Source organism: Pezoporus wallicus, unplaced genomic scaffold, assembly GCF_028554395.1.
Source record: "Pezoporus wallicus isolate ANWC-B61680 ecotype Strahan unplaced genomic scaffold, APGP_CSIRO_Pwel_v1 contig_3952, whole genome shotgun sequence".
NCBI classification, from domain to species: Eukaryota; Metazoa; Chordata; class Aves; order Psittaciformes; family Psittacidae; genus Pezoporus; species Pezoporus wallicus.
Window position 1 is genome coordinate 7,204,353 of NW_026635034.1, and position 20,417 is coordinate 7,224,769.

Genomic DNA, 20,417 nt, shown 5'->3' on the forward strand with positions numbered 1-20,417 from the left:
AAAATTCGGAAAGGTACTGCAGCCTGCATGTGCTGGGGAAGATTCCATGGCTGTGTGTTGTGGTAATAAACAGGAACTCAATTAAGCTGAAGATTATATTTAATAAGGCCATTTGTAACAAAACCATGGCATTATTTTACTTACAATCTCTAATGTTATCTTTGAGATTGTTGAAAATATTTACTTCTTCTTGTTTGATTTTGTTAGAGTTCTGTGATTACAGGTTTATTTGAACTTGCGGCATATCTACTATACGTTACAAAAGGGTCACAAGATGTTGAGTTTCCACAGATAGCAATAATGAATGATCTGAGAGTAAACCTTCCTATAATTACACCTCTTGTTCTTAACTGTCTTGCTTATCCCTTGCTTTCCCCTTCTCAAATGCATCCTTTAACTGTCTCCCCTCCAAATCCTTCTCATCTCTCCCTGTGTCTATGCCTAGACCCTATACTTTTCCTCTCCTGAGGACTTGATTTGCTTATCTACAGCACTCACTGTTCCACTTTTCCTGGCTGTCAGACAACAGGAATCTTCTCTAGTGATAGTGTTGCCATTACATGTCCCCTCTGAGGTTCCTGAAAAGATCTGGCAGTTTGTGTTGGCTGTTGTTCATCTGCTGTGCTCAGATTTGGCAGAGTCCTCTTGCAGAATTAGTAGCCTCTAAGAATTTGGTTTTGGCCGGAATGAGCGTGGGTAATGTACAGAAGATCTCTGCTGAGAGATCTCTAATTTGATGCAGACTTCTGAACATTAGCTTGTGCTTAGCATCACAAAAATGTGCAGAGGGACAAATTTTGCTGTGTCTTTAATGACTGCAAGGGTTGTGACACTCGCACAACTTCTCTTTGGTTTTCATGTTGGATATCAGAGAAGTGGAAATTGTTTGGCTGTGGGAGAGGGCACAGGTCCCTAACCTTCCCCTTGGAAACAGGGTTTGGGCATTGCTGGGTATCTTGAGGTACAGTCACCTTTCTGTAATCACCATCATTCCCCCTGCTGAAGAGATGTGTCATGAATTGCAGGCACTGAATTCCAGTGCTCTGCAGCTACAACCTTGAGATTAAGGAGTGTGAAGTGGGATTGAGACTTGTCAGTAACGTGTCAATGACATTTGCTCTTGGTCTTGCCTATTTACTTTTGCTTGGTGCAACTGAATTATCTCCTTAATTATTCCTTACTGATTTTAGTTGCTTCTTTAGATCCTCAGTGGGTTATATTAGTCCTTTGTAAATTCTTCATGAAAATGCAAATGCTCTACCCTGTACAAGCACAGCTAGGGCGCAACCATCAGAACACTGTGTCTGGAGAACTCAAAAGCAAACTCCACCTCATTATTTGTTCATTCACTTAGGGGAATATGTTCTCATCCTGCACAGTTCACAGCATTTGTTTTTGTTGAAACTTTCCTAACAAGTCACCCTTGCACAAAGATACGTCAGACATGTAGCTGGAAGGAAAGTTTTCTCACTTAGAATAATGTATTCCTAATGTTTTCCTTGGCCTGTAGGTGTTCTTCCAGTATTATACTTAATTGCAACATTAATAATCCTATTTGAGGAGAGTATAAAACTTCTCATGTTTAGCAAAGTCCTCCCAGTTTTTTGAATGCTTCAGTTTAATCTTCCATTTTTACAGGCCTCTGAACAAAAGAATACCCGGCACCCAAAGAGAATTAGCACCGCACAGGCCTGCAGGCGTTGCAGGGCTCCTGCCCTGCAATGAAAAAGCTCATTGCTCCCCCTGGTCTTACTTTTGTGACAGTAAATGGAGAAGAGATCCACTGTAACCAAATATCATCTTTATTTCAGTTTCAGTTTTCCTTATCAATAGGTTTTGGCAAATCAAAGTTTATACTGAAAGATAGTTTTAGTATGGAAGAAAAAAGAAAAGACTTCATAATCAAAGAGTGTTTGTTTAATAGCTTCTTTAGGAATATACTTTGATAATAGAAACTGCTCGTTACAATAAAAACCAGCAAAAGCATTCATTTGCTGTGGCATGGGAAGTACTGCCAGTTCCAAATGCCCTACATGCTTTCAGAGTTTCTACGTTCTTCAGGCCTCAACAAAAACCAAAGCTCCTCTTCCAGGTTTGGTGGCAAACAGACTGTTCTCCAGTGCTAACCTTTGGACATCACTTTGGTAATAAGCTTTTTTTACATCTTTTAGGAAAGCGTTCAGCTTGTCAGTAGGCACCATTGACACAGTGCAGCCACCCCATCCAGCTCCAGTCAGACGTGACCCAATGGCCCCAGATTGCCTAAAATGAAATAACAAGAAGAAAAAAAATCGTGTAAAATAAACCATAAAGGGGTAATTTGTCATATAGCAAATCCCTATAGGAAACGTGCATACTTAAAACACATCTACATCATCTGATTTTTCTGAAGTATACTTGGTTATATGTGACATTACAGCAATTTGAAGTTACCATTTTGGAGGAAAAAAACCCATGCTGACTCTTTAAACTGTACTATCGTCATTAGTCATTTCTGTCAATTCTGGGAGTCACCCTCTTTTATAATGCTTCAGCATCAGCTGTTTGGAGGATCACAGCACAGCCAAGATGAAGAAAGCAGGAGAAGAAAGGAATTGCGTTAGCAACATTCATAAGGCATCAGAAGTGAAAACAGAAATACATGACAAAAATAACAAAAGAGGGTTCATAAACTAATTGCACAGGATGTAGGCATGCAAGCCATTTTCTAATGTGGCAAAGACAAATAGCTCTATTCTTCCAGGACAGATCTAAAACACGCTGAAGATTCACAGGCTTCTGTAAGGCTGCCGAGCATGCCAGTCAAGAAAAGGAGAGTTCAGAAACCCTTCAAAAGTCCTACAGAGCCATTGCACTCAAACATCTGTTCATGCCCAATGGACAGAGCTGGGCTTCTCTCTCCAGAGGAACCTCATGAACTTCACAGATTTTCAGCAGTAGAGGTAAAACAAGTTTAGTTCCAAAAGAAAAAAAAAAAGCTCTTACTGAGGAGGGTGAATAGAAAGAACAATGACAAATAAATGACATCCAAAATATAAACCATTCCCAGCCTGAAGATGCTGGCCTGCTAGGAGTGTTCTACAGCAAACCCCACACCATTACTCTGCAAGATTCAGGTACCCTCTCAGTATCATGTAGTGGAATTTCATTAGTTTGCTTATCTGTGTTCCTGAACTTTACCTAAATTAAGAAAAAGTAGGAAAATACTGTGTAATAACCTTCTTTGGGGCTTTTTTAACTCAGTCAGAACAGGATGACTTAGAAAACTCATTTAAAACCTTATTTGCAGGAGAGATCTAATCTGATTTGCAAACAGATACTTTTGATACATTTCCAATAGCCAGGCACAGAGATTTACCAGTCTTCAAATGTGTTAGAGGGGAGACAGCATCATTTGAGTAACACTGGAAAATGACAGCTCATTCTGAGTAGGCTGTGGTGGTTTTTCATATGTGCATTTTATGTTAAATGAATCTGGTATACTGCTGGGTTAATAGAGGTTTAGGTCGTATTTCAAGCAAGTACTTACATATGTGTTTGATTCTCAACATGCTTGCATCTCTTCTTGAACAGAAACACTTTCTTCAGTGTGTCTGTGTGGTGCCACCCTTCATATTGACTCGATTTTATGTTCATTCTTTATTTCCTGTTGGTGTTTTATTTTACTTATTGTTATTCCTGTAAGCCACTCATCCTCTGATGCAATTTTTGTAGTTTCTGGTCAATGGAGCAACCTCCTAAAATGTGCAGGAGCCAATTCAGTCTTGATTGCAATCAATAGGGAAATTCCCATCGACCTCATAAGGCCCAATCCACTTTCCAGAGTTACCTGAATCAACTGTCTGTACTCACTTGGTCTGTTACCTCAATCAGAACTTTGTATTGCAGATAGTGTCTGGCTTTTATTTTGGTAGGCAACTGAAATCCCTTCAGAATTTTTCTGAACCTTTTATTGATTTCATAATTCTCTGTGGTCATGCTCATGCCTCATTTTTACTGAGTCATTTTAAAATACTTAGCTGAAATAAAACATAATGTAGACAGAAAATATGCCTGTCTCAGAGCTGAAGTCACTGTGTTTCAAAATACTGTGGCTAACAGTTTCAAATGTGGGGATGTGATGAGACACTTGGGGCTTAATGCTGAGGAACTTGGTGTTTTGATGGGCAGTGCTGCAACATCTGAAACCCAGGTATCTGATACCACATGAGTTCAGAAGGGAGCACCTCATTCCACGTCAAGTGGAGATGTGGTTCATGGGTGCAATGTTAAACATCAAACACAAGGAAGTTAACTTTGGAACAGGCCTGAAATTCTCTTTCAAGTCTTCATCAGTTCAGTCCTATGCTAGACCCCTCTGGTGAAGTGGGATTTGAGAGCCAACTCTTCTTGTTCACTAGCATCCAAATCATGTGTTTATGAAGAGGAATATGAACGGACAATAATCTTGTGGATGGAGTGCTCCCCCACTCAGCAGATGATGTGGATTTAACATGTGAGGAAGTGCCCTGTGCACTGCCTGGGCTGTGCTGCAGCCGTCCGGATAAGTAATGGAGGAAGAGTCAGAGCATGTGAGGAAGAGAACATGTCTGTAGCCCAGAAGTCTGAGGCACTCAGCTCCCAGTATTCACTGGATAAACAGAGAATTATCTTACAAGGAAAGGGGTGTGGTGTGTAAATGAGCTTAGTGTGCATTTGAATAGCGTCTCTGGGCCTTTCCGGCTCTGAAAGAGCTGCCAGCTTCTTTCTGTAGGGTGTTCTGTTTGTTTTGTTGAATTTCCACACTGTGCCATGAATGCAGGCTTTGCAGTACTAGGAGAATCATCAGTGGTAAGAGTCTTGATAAAATGCAGAGGTGTTTTGGCTACCATAAGGCATTTGATGTAATGTAAAAATTGTATCTTTTAGCCAAATCCTCTCTGATCACGTCTTCAGCTGCAAGGGGGATGGCTGATAACACCAAAATTATCAGGATTTATACCACCAAAAGATGGAGAATAAGAGAATGAAAGTAACTCATCTGCAGCACTCAAGGATTCTGAGGGATTTTCAGAAGTATCTACTGAGCTCAGGAGCTCAGATCCAAGTTTTTGTTCTTTATTTGTTTTGTAAATTTTTTGTGTTGCTTACTTTAAAAGTCTAACAGGTAAAACAGCTTTTAACAGCATGACATAGGTTAGAGAAAGTACAAGTCTTCTGTCTTTGCAAAAGGGAAAAAAACAACTGACCAGCTCGTGGTTACAGTTTTCAGCACTACAAACCACAGCAAGTATGGATCCCTTTCTTGGCAGAAGTTGTAGAGTAAGACATAAAGATCTAGGCAAAACAGAAAACATCTGGATATGCAGATTATTCTTCACAGTTTAAACCTTGTAAGGAGAGAGCAGCAGTAGACTCAGGCAATTCTGTGGAATGTATTTTTGGAAAGGCTTTTTAAAGTTACAGGGCAGCTGTATAGCATCGTAAGTAAAGAATGTAATTTATGTAGTTCCTGGCCATTTCTATAATCACATCAGCCAAGCCTTCCTAGAGTGACTAGTGATTGTATGTCCTTTTTTTTAATGTACAACTTGAGAAAAATTAAGGCTTTTTCCAGTAGTCTCCAAAAGTTAGATTCTGGCTTTAGCTGTATTCATCTAGAACAGCGATACACTTTTAGAGAGTTAATCACAGAATAGTTAGGGTTGGAAAGAACCTTAAGCTCATACTTACAGAATCAGAAAAGCACTGAAGGATATCAAAATTCTAAAGGAGAAAGATACATTTCTGTGGAAATTCTCTTGGTGGAATAAGCCTAAATTATAATGAACAAATAATTTACTTGTTTCTGTGCAATGAACGTAATAAAAAAAAATCCCAGATTAAGTAATTTTAATATGCCAGTTAGAAATCATGTCACACAAATGACACTGCTGTGGTGCTTAGCTATGCCCATCATACTAGCTGTGGGCTCTTCTGTTGGTAAGTTACAAATCTGATGTAACATGGGCAAATGCATCAATTTTTTTCCTTCGCTATTTTGGTCCCTGGAACTGAAATGCTCTGATTAATTTTAATTTAATTTGGTAAAATCCTAACTGCGTACTCCTTTCTTTTGGGTTCTGTGGCTGGGTCTATGCTACTGCCTGCAAGCCAGTGTCACGATACCCAAGCTAGCTCCAAGAGCAGCAGCTGTCTAGCCGTGAAAGCACAGAGCTCAGCAGAAATGAGAAACAGAATTTCCATCTCCATGTCGAGCTTCGTGCTGCAATAGGCAGTTGCTAGCATCCATGGTAGTTTTATTTCAATGTAGCACAGGTACCTCCATGCTGCAGTGCAGATCTTACCGGTTCTCCCCTTTTTTTACTTGTTTCTCCTGATTTGGAACAGGATAGTTTTCTCCCAGCATATCTGAGAACAGCCCCCATCAATGCGATTCAAGCTGGATACCCTGAGTGAAGACACTAGTTACTTCTGCAAAGGTCAGTCACCAGGCGCTATTGACTGACAACACCCAACACTGGGTAGTTACTGTACCTAAAAATAACGCAGATGGGAAGTTTCAAGGCTCTTCCTCTGTCAGTGGTGTCACAGAACAGGCAGTGCTGATACCTTGCACTGGATCACGAATTTGTAGCCCAATAGTTTTGATAATTCAGTGGACTATAGTTTCTGTCTTCAGCTGAGACTGTGGGGACAGTTCTCACTTCTCACACGCAGTCAGTAGCTGGGATGACCATGGTGGAATTGCCCTGCTGAGTGACCATCATAGCTTGTTCTGCTATGTGATCATTATGTGATACAATAAGCTGAACATAGCCTGTGAGTTACCTATGGGATTGGTTACCAAGAGAAGGAAAAAAACCTGTATTGCTAAATTACTATCAGGGTGTCCAATGGCTGTCAGAGGTCCTCTGTGTGTTATCTTAGAAACAGCATGTGTTTCCCATACGCAAGATAATCTGTAGATGTCCAAAAGTCTCCTGTTTGGATTTTAAGTTTGTAGTTTTCTGGCTCAGAGGCCATTCTGTCTTGCCTGCTGAAGAAATCAGACTAACCTAAATAATCATTTGTATCATACTCTTACCAATTTACAAACCTGGTAAATGGGAGTTACAGCTTACAAAATCCACAGCAGTACAGAAGTAAGAAGCACATGGCAAATGGCATAATTGTTAAATTCCTATTTTCATAACAATCCACACTTATAGTTTATAAAAAAAGAAAAGCCAGTTGCTGGTAAAGAACGAGTATTTTGTAACTTTCATTTTCAGGGGGTAAGGTATTCATTTTTTTCAGCTTCAAGTCAAAACAGTTTCTGTTTTGGTCAAGACTGAAAGATAGAGGATGGGATATTTGCTTCTAAAAGACAGTGAAACAATGTTTTTTGACCTCAGGCCTGAAAACACTTCTGGCACCCTGTGTTTCCCTTCTGGCAGGGCAGTAACGCTCTTGCTTGGGGCAGAGCTTCCTAAACCAAGTGCACTCTTCTCCAAGGAGAAGCAGGAATTGTAGCAGATAAGCTGAAGTATGAAACTGGAATCATGAGGAGCTACACACAACCACCTGTGACTTCAAGCTCACCTCATGCCATTTCTCAAACTCAGCTGATTCTGGCTAGAGGATATGAAACTGAGGAGGAATACAGGCAGAAGAGAAGGGAGAAAATGACACCCAGTGAATGTGTTTGGGAGTTTAGAGGGCTTGTTTTGCTATGAACAGAGTTAAGGTACCCAGCTAAAAGAATGAGGTTTGTGCAGAGGTGGAGGCTGAATAATGTGGGGAAAGCTCAGACACACAATGTGGAAAGCAGAAGTAGAGTGTTGGCCATTACAACAGCTCATACACCTTTTGAATGGTGAAATACTGTCCAACCTGATACCCTGGACAACGTATGTTTCTAATAGAAAAAAAATGCAATAGCATTTCACAATATGAGTTCAAGGCAACCTCAGAATGTGGAACAGTTTCTGCTCTTCCCATGGTGACAGTTCTGAAATGGTTAAGAAATACCCCGAAAGTACCAGTGTTCAAATAGAACAACTAAGATAATGTTTTAAGAAAACCAGTCATGACTTCTACAGCTTAAAAAAAGAAGAGCCAACAGTCTAACGTAACACTTGTGACGATGAGTCAGCCCAAAAGCAGAGTCTGTAATAAAGCCATAAACTGCAGCTTTCATCTGAAAATATTACACACATGTCAGTAAGGAAACAATTGACCATGTAATGTCCCTGCAGGAGATTAATTTTGTAATAAGAGACAAGAATACTTTCATTTTAAAATTGCAATAGCCAGCGATGTCATGTTTTCTCATCAGTTCAAACAATATTCTCAATAGGCGATTACTCTTCCTTGTGGTCAGAACTTACAGGCAGATGTCTACCAGGCGATCCAGTTCAGGACAGCTGCACTCATACATCTCCCTGCAGCTGATATAGCTCTGATTCATTAATTCTCCCAGCAGCTGGAGCGCATTGGCAGGTGCTTCGCTGCATATCTTCTTGAATTCCAGCACTCTCGCAGCCTCGCTGTACACATGCTTTGCACGCTGGTACAACTTAAAGGTGGAAACTAAGCAAAATGAAAACACAAAGTATCACAGTTATCCGTTAATATTCTCTACAAAAGGAACATACAAAAGCATAGCAGAATTGTATTTTTTTAGTAATTCGTACTCTATATTAGAACTCTCTGGGCTGAAAGTCTTCTGCAAAAGCTCACCTACATCTTCTTTCAAAGCCCTTTAGAGGTCATCTAAATACACTGTACACATTTTTTTGCATGTTCATAACTTCATGCACACGCTTGTGTTACTTGCTGAATCATCAAAGAGACCCAGTCTCTCCTCTGATTTTGCAGAGGCAAGCCACAAGTTCGACTTAGCAGTGACATGCACTGGGGCATTAATCTAAAGCTTTCAGGTTTCCAAATACCAGCAAAACTGAGTCATGAGATCACCAGAAAGGCCCCCAGCACCAGGGTGCTGTGTGTGACTGCTCCAGGCCAAGTCTACATCAATTATGTAACTGTGCCAATGGACCTTTTCTTGAAAAATCAACCACCAAACCACAGAAACATCAAACACTTCTTTCTTTGTTTCTTGAAGCCGAGGTTAACAAAACTGCTATTATCCCTGTTTCCTGGGGCATTCATAAGGAAGCCCTCTCAAATATTTTCACAATGATGCAGGCTCACCCTGACTGTAAATAACACGAGATTACAGGTACAGTGCAGAGCACAGGTGCTTTCAGGTTGGTTTTCAGGGTTTATTTTTGGTGTGTATTACCAGCCGGAGTGTCAGCGCTGCCTGTGTGGAGGTGAAGAGATGTTGAGCCCGCACAGGTATTGCTTAGTATTTACCTGCTGAGATCAAATCCTAGTGCAAGGATTTGGGCAAAAATACTTCAGTTGTGTCATGAAAAAGTAATTCGTCTGGGAAGAGTGAGCATAGGGATACCATAGGGTGTACCTGAACCTACATGCCCATCAGGGGTACAGACCCCTCCACCAAGCCTGAACAGTAGGAAGGGGATGGCTGTGGTTAAAGGCTCCTCCAGCTGCTCCTATTTACAGGAGGGTTTGGTTTGTGACCCAAGAACTGATGTGCCTTTCTCAAGCTCATGTTGCAGTTCATTGTTTATGTTCTCCCAATATAGTTCTGTTTGGTTTAGTACCATGGCTACTATTGAGGAAGTACTGTTCACCAGAAGCATGTGTGACATAATTTATGATTAAATTGATTTGCTTGAGCTGTTTGGGCCGTAAATATTAGATAAGAGCGCTTTATTCTCTATGGGGACACCCATTGCAGTATGTTGCCTTATTTCATCACAGCACAGAGCATCTCTCATTTTCTTTCTACACACAAATTCTCCTTTAGATCGAGGTTTCTCTCCTCATTTCAGTTTCTGTTCTCTTTTGCTTTCTGAAATGGCAGATGAAACACTCGCATAGAGGTAAAAGAAGAGAGACGAGCCCTGTATCCAAAACAGAGCTCATGATCTGACCCAGACACATGGAGTTCCTACTTGATTGCTTTGTGGAGACAGCAAAGTTCTGGAACCACTTCTGATGACTTCAGCAATCTACAATTGCAAGTGTATGCAGAAATCTTCCTTGAGACACTGGAAATAAAACTGTGTCCGGTACCAAGTCTCTCATATGTGTACTCCAGACTGCAACCCAAAAACTAAAACTTCATCAGCACCTGTATAATCCCTTTTTATTTCTCCATTATCAAGTGTAATTCACAGCTGTAAATGCTGAAAATACAGTGCTGAGACACAAGCAGTCTAAAATGATAAACACTGAACGTAGCAGTGTTCTGCTACTGGTGATATTTATTTTGTAATCTGATACAGCCTGCTACTGAGAAGCCCTGTGTTGCTGTCTTTGAGCAGGCCTTCTGAGTGCATTTCAAACTAGGACGGAAAAGGGAAAACTGAGTGCCCTCAAGAAACATCGCCGTGAGAGTATCACACGGGAAGAGCAGACTTCAGTTCCCATTTAGAGGTCTGTTTTACTCCACTGAATGTGTTTCTGCTGCAGCCATTTGCACTCTGTTTTGCAGAGCACCGCTTTGCTGTTTTTGAATGTTGAAGAAAGGCAGCTTGGCCTATTTTTAAGGATGGTTTCTCTTTAAATTTTCTTTTCTTATAAGCCATTGTTTTAGAGCAAGGAGATTTCTAAATGTGCATTCGTTTAGGGAATATCTAACGTTGCGTGAGAGATTGCCATAGCTCACACTCTCTTGTAAATCACCATTGAACAGTAGTAACCCAAAGAATGAACTGAAAACATGTCTGGTTTCAATTGTCAGGCAACAGACTTGCCAAAGGCTGTGATTGATTCGGAGACCACCCTTTGGTAAAGCAATGCTCCACTGGCCAGATTACCTTAAAAACTGCTGGGGTTGTGTTGTGCTCGTCATGCTGGGAACTGGCAACCCGAAAGGGCGCTCCAGTGACTGGCTGCGAGCCAGAAGATCTGAGCCATGTCCTTGATGGCACTAGCTCCCTGGAGAGCGCCCTGTGGAGGGGAGAACATGCTACCTTGACGCCAGCTTTCTCTGGCTAACAATCCTTTCAGGCAGCTCTTGAGCAAGAAAGTGAAGCTGTACGTTATTTCCAGACTCCTTTGTGGACGTTCACCGAATATGTATCAGTTAAAGGCTGGTATCCATACCTTAGCTATTGGTTGGTTATCAGCTGTGTATTATTTCAGGAAATTCCATTTGTGTTTAAAAAGCCTTTTTTATAGCTAGCTTTTCCTCTCTGGCAGTAGACTCTTGAGGCAAAATTACTGTCAGGACAGCAAACACCTCTGTACTCTCTAAGTACTATTCTAAAATAATGAAATGGTTCACATGTTTTTGGCTTTCAATGCTTAAATGTCTCTGGTAATAGAAAAACCTTCTTTTATCTCTTCTGTTTGGACGAGAAGTCCAGTTAACCATCTCTATATAATAAAAGATAGCATTGTATTTCCAAGAATTACACCTATATTGGAATCTCCTTGCTACATCACAGCCTGTATATTAGCTCCACATAAGTAAAATCTGAACTAATAGAACATGCCAAAGAGCATACAAGTAAAAAGGACTGAATTCTTAAGCCATACTTTGTCACAGTTAAAAGAAACAAAACCAAAGTGCACACAACTGATTAGTTTATATCTGAGCTAGGGCAGGAGTGCGCTGAAAGAAGCAAACTGAAGCCCTCAAAGTAAACTTTCCAGTGTTGCACAGGACTGGGTTATATGGTGTCAACCCTCTGTGGTATTCAAAGGAGCAAAAAAAGCAGGGTGTAGGGAACTAATGCCAGATTCTTAAAAGCATGTCAATCCTTAAACCTATTGTAGTGTATGTAAATTAGGTACTTAATCCATCTGAAAATGTGAGTCAAAGAATGGTTTGGGTTGGAAGGGACCTTAGGGATCATCTAATTCCAACTCCCTGCCATGGGCACCTGGGGGTTGAAACTTTGGTTTCACTAGATCAGGTTGCTCCAAGCCCTGTCCAGCCTGGCCTTGAATACTGCCAGGGATGGGGTAGCCACAGCTTCTCTGGGCAATAAAATATACTTTCCTAATCCAGTAAACTTTAAAGGCTTGGTTTCTCCCCCTTAAATTTATTTCTGAATTAGGGGGTATAGGTACCCTCAAATCCATCTTCTGTCAGTGAAAAGGGTAGACTAGGGAACCATTTATCCCTCATGAGACCTAGATTGCTCTGGTGATTAGAGAGGAACCTAAAAGCTCTGGTGTAATGAAAGTAGCTGGCTGCCACACTGAGGTAAGAGCAGTTGTTCTAGGGCATGGCTGAAGTATTGTTTCCTCTCTAAGTGGATCCATGTGATACCCAGTGGAGGTGCTCTGCTTGTTTAAAATGATGTAGTGCTATTTGGACTCGTGGAGAGTTGTATTAGCTAGGATCTGGTCTCTGACCAGAATCACGCTCTCAAAAACTGTTCTTTGAAAATCATTATGCATTTCCTCTCTGCCATGTTCTGCACAGCTCACTGCCATGCAGGAATAAACCCTTTAACTTTAGACCTAGACACACACAGTCAGAATCTCAGGGTCTCTTTTGTCCCCTCCCCAAAAGAAGGTAGGGAGATAGGAATTTATTTTGTATGGTATCAGCTGCACACAGAAAAAGTTTCTTGTGTACTCAAGTGATAGTGAGTAACACCATTTATGGATTGAAACAGACACAGATCAGAAGAAATTAAAGTCAACCTGAAAAGTCAAAATGAGACCAAAGAAAATTTTAAGGAGGACAAGGAATCCTATACCTGGACCTGCTCTTACTGACATTATATCACTGGGTTTTAACATGTTTCACCTGTATTCAGCCTGGAGAAGAGAAGGCTGCGTGGTGACCTCAGAGCAGCCTTCCAGTATCTGAAGGGGGCCTATAGGGATGTTGGGGAGGGACTCTTCATTAGGGACTGTAGTGACAGGACAAAGGGTAACGGGTTAAAACTTAAACAGGGGAAGTTTAGGTTGGATATAAGGAGGAAATTCTTTCCTGTTTGGGTGGTGAGGCACTGGAATGGGTTGCCCAGGGAGGTTGTGAATGCTCCATTCCTGGCAGTGTTCAAGGCCAGGTTAGACAAAGCCTTGGGTGAGATGGTTTAGTGTGAGGTGTCCCTGCCCATGGCAGGGGGGTTGGAACTAGATGATCTTAAGGTCTTTTCCAACCTTAACTATTCTATGATTCTATGATTCTATTCAGGAGCATCTAATTCACCTTCCAGGTCACAGCCTCAATAACTGTGTTTCTGAAGTTTCAAAGAGGACACAATGAATCTTCTACAAGGAATCTCCTCCACTGTTAACTGCTTTGTATTACCAGTTCTCACCTATTTTTCAGAGCATGTCGGTAACTCTTGCTGACCCTTTGCCTAGCTTTGCTGTTCTGCAGAGGGTCTGTAATGTCATCCACAGACAGGCAGATTCAGTTCACTAACAAACCACCACATGCCCTTAAAAGAAACGGTGACATTTTCTAGTGCCCTAATAGCTCACATTGTAGCAAGAGCTTTCCAAGTTGCTAAGATACAGCAGGCTAAAATTAATGAAAGTTTGTCCAAAATCCATATAAAAATCTCTCAAAAACAAACAAAAATCCTGTGCCATTAGTCCTAAGTAACTGTGGGTTAATTAAATATTACAGACAAGTTTTACTGTGGGTTTTCAAATGTATGGTCATATTTTTAATTTTAGCTTTACAAAAAATGTGCAAACCTGTCCACTCCATTTACAGGGACTTTTTTCTTTATAATTAAGCATTGTGGCTTCTCAGCAACTCATACTATTTGTTACAACTTCAACTTCAGCAGATTCCTTTCTTTAGAGGCTTCCTGTACAATTCTATCTGACCTTTAGCTAAAGACCAACCTCTTCAGGCTATATATTTTGTTTTCTAGTTGCTTTGGCAGCTAAAGATGTGTTTCACTGTAGATTAATGAGCTACACATGGCTGATGGGACTGTTAGAAATTTACAACAGGAAAAACTCACCGACGCAAAATCATGTAGGGGACAGTTTCTACCACCATTACTCATGTGGAATAGTACCCTTCTCTGTTAGGCATCCTGCTGATTGAACATGATGAGGGTGAAGGTTTCTGGCTCATAACGTATATAAGAAAATGCTGCCAGATGGCTTTAATTTGAGCCAGATTGTGAACCCCCTACTTGAAGTGGGGAACAGTTACTCTGCTGGGACTGCTCAAGTAACTGTTTGCAATCTGGCTTTCTGAAAATAAACCAGGAGACGAGTCATTGCTGGATTCAGTGACCCATTTAGCAGACACCTGCTTTGAGATTATGGTAACTACTGGTTTAAAGTGATTTTTCATCCAGAGGAATCCTAGCTCCAGCAAGACTTTTGCAACTAACCTAAACCAGTCAGTGCCTATGCCTAACCTGTGGCTCACCCACCTGTGGCAGGCAGCCTTCAGGTAGCTGTACGGGATCTGCTTAGAGCAGCCACCTCTCTGGGGCTTATCCCTAGTAAACCATGTTGTTATGGAAGGGCATGGTTGAGGCTGGAGTAGGCACCTAGACCTTCAAGCTGGGAAGTGCTCTAAGGTCTAATAGTTTGAAGGTAACTTCTGTTTATGTAAGACAAGGACACTCTACTAATGCACACAACAGAGCTTTATGTATCACCGAGCAGCCTGACAGAACATTTGAGAGTCCACCTTCATGTATGCCTGTCTGTGCAAACAGAGTGGAAACTGTTCTTGCCCTGAACTCACCATTAATACAAATTACTTGGCAGTGGGAATGAAAGGCTACTCAAGCACCACTCACTGAGGCTACAGCAGAGATTTAGAGTTCTTTTTCCAGGGCAGAGATAGGAGAGCAATTAAACAGCCAAATCCGCACAGCAAATGGATGCCTGCTCCTCCCATGGCGATTTCATTCCCAGGTTCAAATGTCAAAAATTAGATTACAGTTTTATACATGAAAAGGAAAAATGGGTTTAAAAATATCTCATTTAAGAAGGAAAAAAACCACTTCATGGTTAAAGGAATACAGTGTTTTACAGAAGAATATCCTTTTGCGGTGAAGCTTATAAATACTTAATGTCCCACAGTCACCACACACTAAATGTTCTGTGAAGCACTCAAGTCCAAGCCAAAATTATGGCACAGTGCACCTTAGAAAGTAATAAATATTATTTTTCTAGAGATGTTCAGAAGCCACAAGTGCAATCCATGTGTAAACATTTGCAATGGAGATTGAAACTCAGGATTTTGAGTTGGCCAAGGAACAACTGCACAAAGTTTAGAGAGGCTTTATGCACTATCTGTACTTCTCCAGACCTGGGGAACAAGTGGCCTGTACAGTAGGGAACTGCAGAAATCCTCAAGTACTTGTCTATAAAAGGGATACAGAGCTGGCCTGAGACTTACCCAAAGCCTGTCCATGCCATTTTTCCTTGGGATGGGGAGTTTTAGCCTTATACATTTATAAAATATAAGTGTACAGTACCATGACTGGAGGAATAGACGAAGGGAAGCTAGACTTAAGGCTAAAATAGTATTTATGTAGCATTTTCAGATCCTTAAACGTGAGACAATACCAGTACAAAACATTATCTGTAGCTATCATTGAGCTTTCAATAATACAAAAAATTAAACCTACTGACAATTTATATTCAGCCACTGAGAATCCAGTAAATCATCTAAACAGTAATTCTCATGCAAACACTATACCCTTAATGTTATAATATTTTATCAGAAAAGTTGATAAAATGGTAACAAAAGGTGATAAAAGGTATACAAAGGAAGAAAGATACTCTAAATGTTATGGTTCTTTCTTCATGTTGAACAAAGCGGTTCAACAGCATTCCGAAATTCTCTGCAGAGATTCTCTAGTTGTCAGTATGTTTCTCTCACATGAAGCAGCCAGGCATTGTCATTAAAATATAGTGGGAAAGTAGAGGGGAAATAGGAAAAATATTTTCGTCAGACAGCCTCTAGTTTCCCAAAGACAACATAACGTGTAATTGGTTTGGTGTGTAACAAAAACACTGGATCTAGAGTCCTCCTTTCTGTGTCTTGTTTCTTTTTTGCATATAGTTTTACAGAAATCTGGTACTTAATTCTATATTGTACATGCAAAGAGACTTTGGCATAACCCATTTTAATTGGTCTTATCAACTGGAATCAGCGTCATGCAGGTTTAAGAAATTCCATTCAGCAAACATCTGCAAATGCTATTCAGAGCCACAGTATGAAATTCCGTTTGAGTTTCTCCTATAGCTTTTATGTTTAAATTTTTTATCCAGACTTTGGGTTTTGGGAAAAAAACAAAAAAACCCACCTATATAAACAATTCAATTCTACAGAACTGTAGAATTTTGTTTTATAAACCAGGTATAAGGATTATAAACAACTGTAAGTTAATAGTCTCGCACTGATTCGTGAAGGGGAGTGTAAGGGGACAGCGTAAAAGATATACAACCTTGTAGCTTCCCATGAAAACACTGCAGCATGCAGGTACATGGTTCAGTATATTCCTCATGTACATGCAGCACAGAGTTACCGTAACTCTTTCTACAGAGATAAAAGGCTGGATTAAGACATCATTTTCTATCCTGGTACCCTCTGGCAGTGTAATTAGGCCATTAAGATAGTTTGATACTCTCTGATACCACCAAGATCCAAAATGCATTTTAGATTCAGGACCTGGTCTTGGTCTATATGTAGTTTACAATTGTTCCAGATATACAGATTATTTAAATATAAACACAAGTACACATAGATATGTTACTGATTTATATGCTTCAAAAAACATGTGTCCCTGAAAGTGGTCTTGGGAAGGACTGGCAAGGATATAATTCACCTGCAAAACAGTGGAGGTATTAAGGTTACAGAATGGAAACAAGGAAGTAAGGGTTATTTTAAATTCTTAAAGAAAGATTCTGGTCAGAACTGGAAACCTGTTGTGAATGTAAATTAATTATTTCATAAATGCTCTATTATTCAGTAATATTAGCAACCCTACTATATGCATCCAGGATCCATTCCACATGTGCCAATGCTCATGATTATTCCATACCAATGCATGGTATAATCATAAGCAGTAATCCATGGGAAATACTTTTTAAATAGTAAGTTGTTCATCTCCACCAGTGTCTTTCTTAAAGAAGAAACAATACAGAGAGTGACAGGAACTTCTCTCTCTAGGAGAGACTTGCTACCCAGAGCATGGCTTATGAAGTGATCATGTAGTTATCAATTCAAAAACAGAAACACAAGCCCATCTATGCTGGTTTCTAACACCAGTTAAGGGAGAACAAACAGGAGTCATTTTAACAACGCTGTAACTATCCAAAATGTTTGGCTCTATTAGAGCTATCACCTAAAAAAGGAAGCCTAATTTAGACCTTTCCCTAGAATAAAACCTGGGTTATTTAGAGACAACTCTCAGTCAGCACAGGCTCATCTGAAACAGTAAGTGATGCTACTTCTGCTATTTTAGAAACAGTTCAATCAAAATCCCAGTTTTGCACCAAGTTAAAAACTAGAATGAAAATCATGATGTCAAGTCTTTGTCACTGGCCACCCAAAATTTTGGGGAAGTATTCTGGCAAGACTTCCGCTTGCACTACTTATTAATACATAAACTTTTTATGTAACACACACGTCGCGCACTAAACCCCACCATTTCATATGTGCTTACCGTCTTGCGTGTTTTGACTCAGGATCTGAGAGCGGAGCTCCTCCAGGCTAATTCCCAGGCATTTACAAATTTCCTCTGTGCTGTAAGGCTCAGGATGTAATACCTCCTCGACAATGGTCAGCATTTCCTCCAGGCTAACTCCTAGCCTGGTTTGCACGTCGTGGAGTCTCAACGTTTTTTCCCAGTCCAAGCCTTTAGACTTTGAAAGAAGCTAAAATTCAGAAAATAAAAGAAAATATTGAGCCTTCCTGTTTATTTAATTGTCCATCAGCACCATTAAGACCCATTTGCTCTTTTCACTCCTTACTTGGGAACCATCAGAAGCTACCTGCTGTAAGTACACAGCAGATAATCATTATTTATAAAAGGTCTGTGAATGACAGAAATTCTTCTCCCAGATCAGGTGTTGTCTGTGAAAGCCCTACTTGGTATTATTTGTGTGGTATCAAATCAGCGATTTATCCTTTTCCATGGATGTCAGAGCACTTACTTACAAACCTTTTGCAACCACAGACAATTGCTTATGCAAATGCTATGATACTGTAACACTAGAAGTCCCTACGAAGTCTGTTTCTGTACTGTTAAGAGTTTGCGCTAACATTTAAAACTCAGTTCAACCTTTCCAATATGCTCCTGGAGTTTTCTGATGAACATTCAAGGTTGTCATTAAAATCCTTTCTCATAATAGCCTTAAAAATATGAAAACAGGCATACGTTTTGTGTGGGATTAAGGCTGTAAGGGTGTGAATAAACTGTAGCTTTTCTCAGTCTTTAGAGTACGTTCTTTTAACATCCAACTTAAAGGAAGTTGTGAGCCTTGCAGGAAGGTTATGATGTGTTAGTTGGAGTCTGCTCTGTTCCCATGTGATTGCTATGATGCCAACTGGTTATAGCTGTATCTGTTTTTCCCACTCCAGACAACTATGTTATGCTTTGTGTATATTTGTGGTGTTTTGGCAATTGACAGCAGTTACTTCAACACACTAGAATCCTAAAAGGAAATATGTCAAATAGGCTTTATTCTGGAAGGGTGTTCCATATCTTGATGCTCTCATGTGCCTAATGAAAATGGTTGAGTAAAGTAGTTTTCCTCATAATGTGGAATATTTTTAATGCTATGACTTACATATTAAGTGGTCATTGTGGGATCCACCTTTAATTGTAACAGATCACTACAAAGTAAGACCCAGATAGGCCAATGTGGTTTTAGTGTATTCATAGGCACATGACGTACCTCCAGTTCCGCACCGTTTGAGATTAAAGCCTCCAAATGTGCCAGATCAGGCTGTATGATTGCAGACAGTTTAAACCAGAGCACTAATACCCATGAAGGCAATCCTTTTCTGTTCAAGGCGGTTTTAAAACCTCTCATCAACAGGGCCAATATTTCATCCAGTGTGTTTTGTTATTCTTTCCAATAAACACTGGTTTTGAGATTGGTTTGAAATAACTTACATCTGAATTCAGCAAAGCTACTTAACTCCCTAGGTTAAAAAACCTCATGTGATTTACACATCTGAAAAGGTTTTGCTTGGCTTTGTGCAAAGTTAAAGCGTGAAACTTAAGAAGATCTGCTGCCCAACTATCTGCTATGGTTCTCACTCTCCTGCTGTCCTCCAATGGTGCTTTTGAAGGAGCTCTTCCAGTTTTGCTTTACTACAGTATATAAAAATTAACTACTTTTGGTGCCATCTAGTGACTTGCTAAGATTTATGTGAGGCTTAGAGCAGAACAAACAAAATCCAATCAAAATCCTAATCATATGACTCTGTCGCCATCTAAAACACAGTTTTGTATATTCAGTGGTAGAGGAAGAAGCACTAGTGGCAAATGCAGAAAGCAGGGGGAGAAAATATTCTTGTAAAGACTGCTTAAGTCACTTCTGGTCTGCTTTTTAAAGGCTTTGAGTAACTTCCATAGCCTTTATGTAATTGTATTTTAGCTTACTTACTGGTAAGTTAGAATAACAATTACAGCTTTTTTTGTTTTACTTAAATACTATCTCTTATGTTGATGCATGTTTGTGACATGTTCTTAAATCTGCTTCAAGGTGCTAAATGAATGGATTTTTTTTTCCTCATACTTTAATCCTAATACTCAGCATCCTGTAGACATTATTACCAGTAGTAAGACATAACTAAGAATTTACAAATAAACTGGTTTATAAGTCAAGAAAAATTTTTATACTTCTTAAAATAAATAATCCCATGTAGAAATCTGTCACAGGTATTGTCACATCTGTTCCTGTTTCTGTATTTCAAGGGAGATGCTGTTATCTTAGATGAAGTAACTATGCTGGGCATTTACAGGCCAAATGTTCCAAATGGAAACTGACCCCATCAGGCCAGTGGACAGGGCTTAGCTGGAAAGGTCTATCCTGCTTATAGCAGCACCTGGAAAAGTGTTACGGGCAAACAGAAATGGTTTGTGAAAACAGTCTAGCTGCAGTGGCTCAAATTGTAATGGACACAGATCAGAAATGGGAAAAAATCCCATCTATTTAATGAACAGGAGTAATCCCAATACTGATCCCACAGATGGATATTTTCTTGATGATCTCTGACCATGTAGATTAAAGACGTGGACATCATGCAGCTGGCTCTTAACTGCCAGAATATAGCATCTGTATGCTTTGTTGTTCAACACAGGCACACTGTAGAACTGTTAGTAGCTGAGAGGAAAACAAGCCTCATAAATGATGGGACAAATATAAATAAAATTTGACTAGAAGTA

The 20,417-nt window shown here is 40.1% G+C and overlaps 1 protein-coding gene and 1 long non-coding RNA gene across 3 annotated transcripts in view; one reads left to right on the forward strand and one right to left on the reverse strand.

The window, feature by feature from the left end:
* LOC130592636 (uncharacterized) overlaps positions 1 to 20,417 on the forward strand; it is a 114,889-nt gene that overhangs the window by 73,316 nt on the left and 21,156 nt on the right. Inside the window, exon 3 of one of the 2 annotated variants that reach the window (XR_008970617.1) lies at positions 2,744 to 2,936. The exons of the other annotated variant lie outside the window; for it this stretch is intronic. This is a non-coding gene — a long non-coding RNA (uncharacterized LOC130592636). Of the gene's footprint in view, positions 1 to 2,743; positions 2,937 to 20,417 lie in introns of those variants that run through there. 2 annotated transcript variants of the gene reach the window in all.
* The window catches only part of GALK2 (galactokinase 2), a 49,174-nt gene continuing 30,652 nt past the window's right edge, over positions 1,896 to 20,417 (reverse strand). Inside the window, exons 8-10 of the mRNA XM_057396943.1 lie at positions 17,685 to 17,895; positions 8,352 to 8,553; positions 1,896 to 2,262 (exon numbers count right to left, since the gene is read on the reverse strand). Of these exons, the coding sequence (XP_057252926.1) occupies positions 2,058 to 2,262; positions 8,352 to 8,553; positions 17,685 to 17,895 (618 nt within the window). The 3' untranslated portion in view covers positions 1,896 to 2,057. The remainder of the gene's footprint in view (positions 2,263 to 8,351; positions 8,554 to 17,684; positions 17,896 to 20,417) is intronic.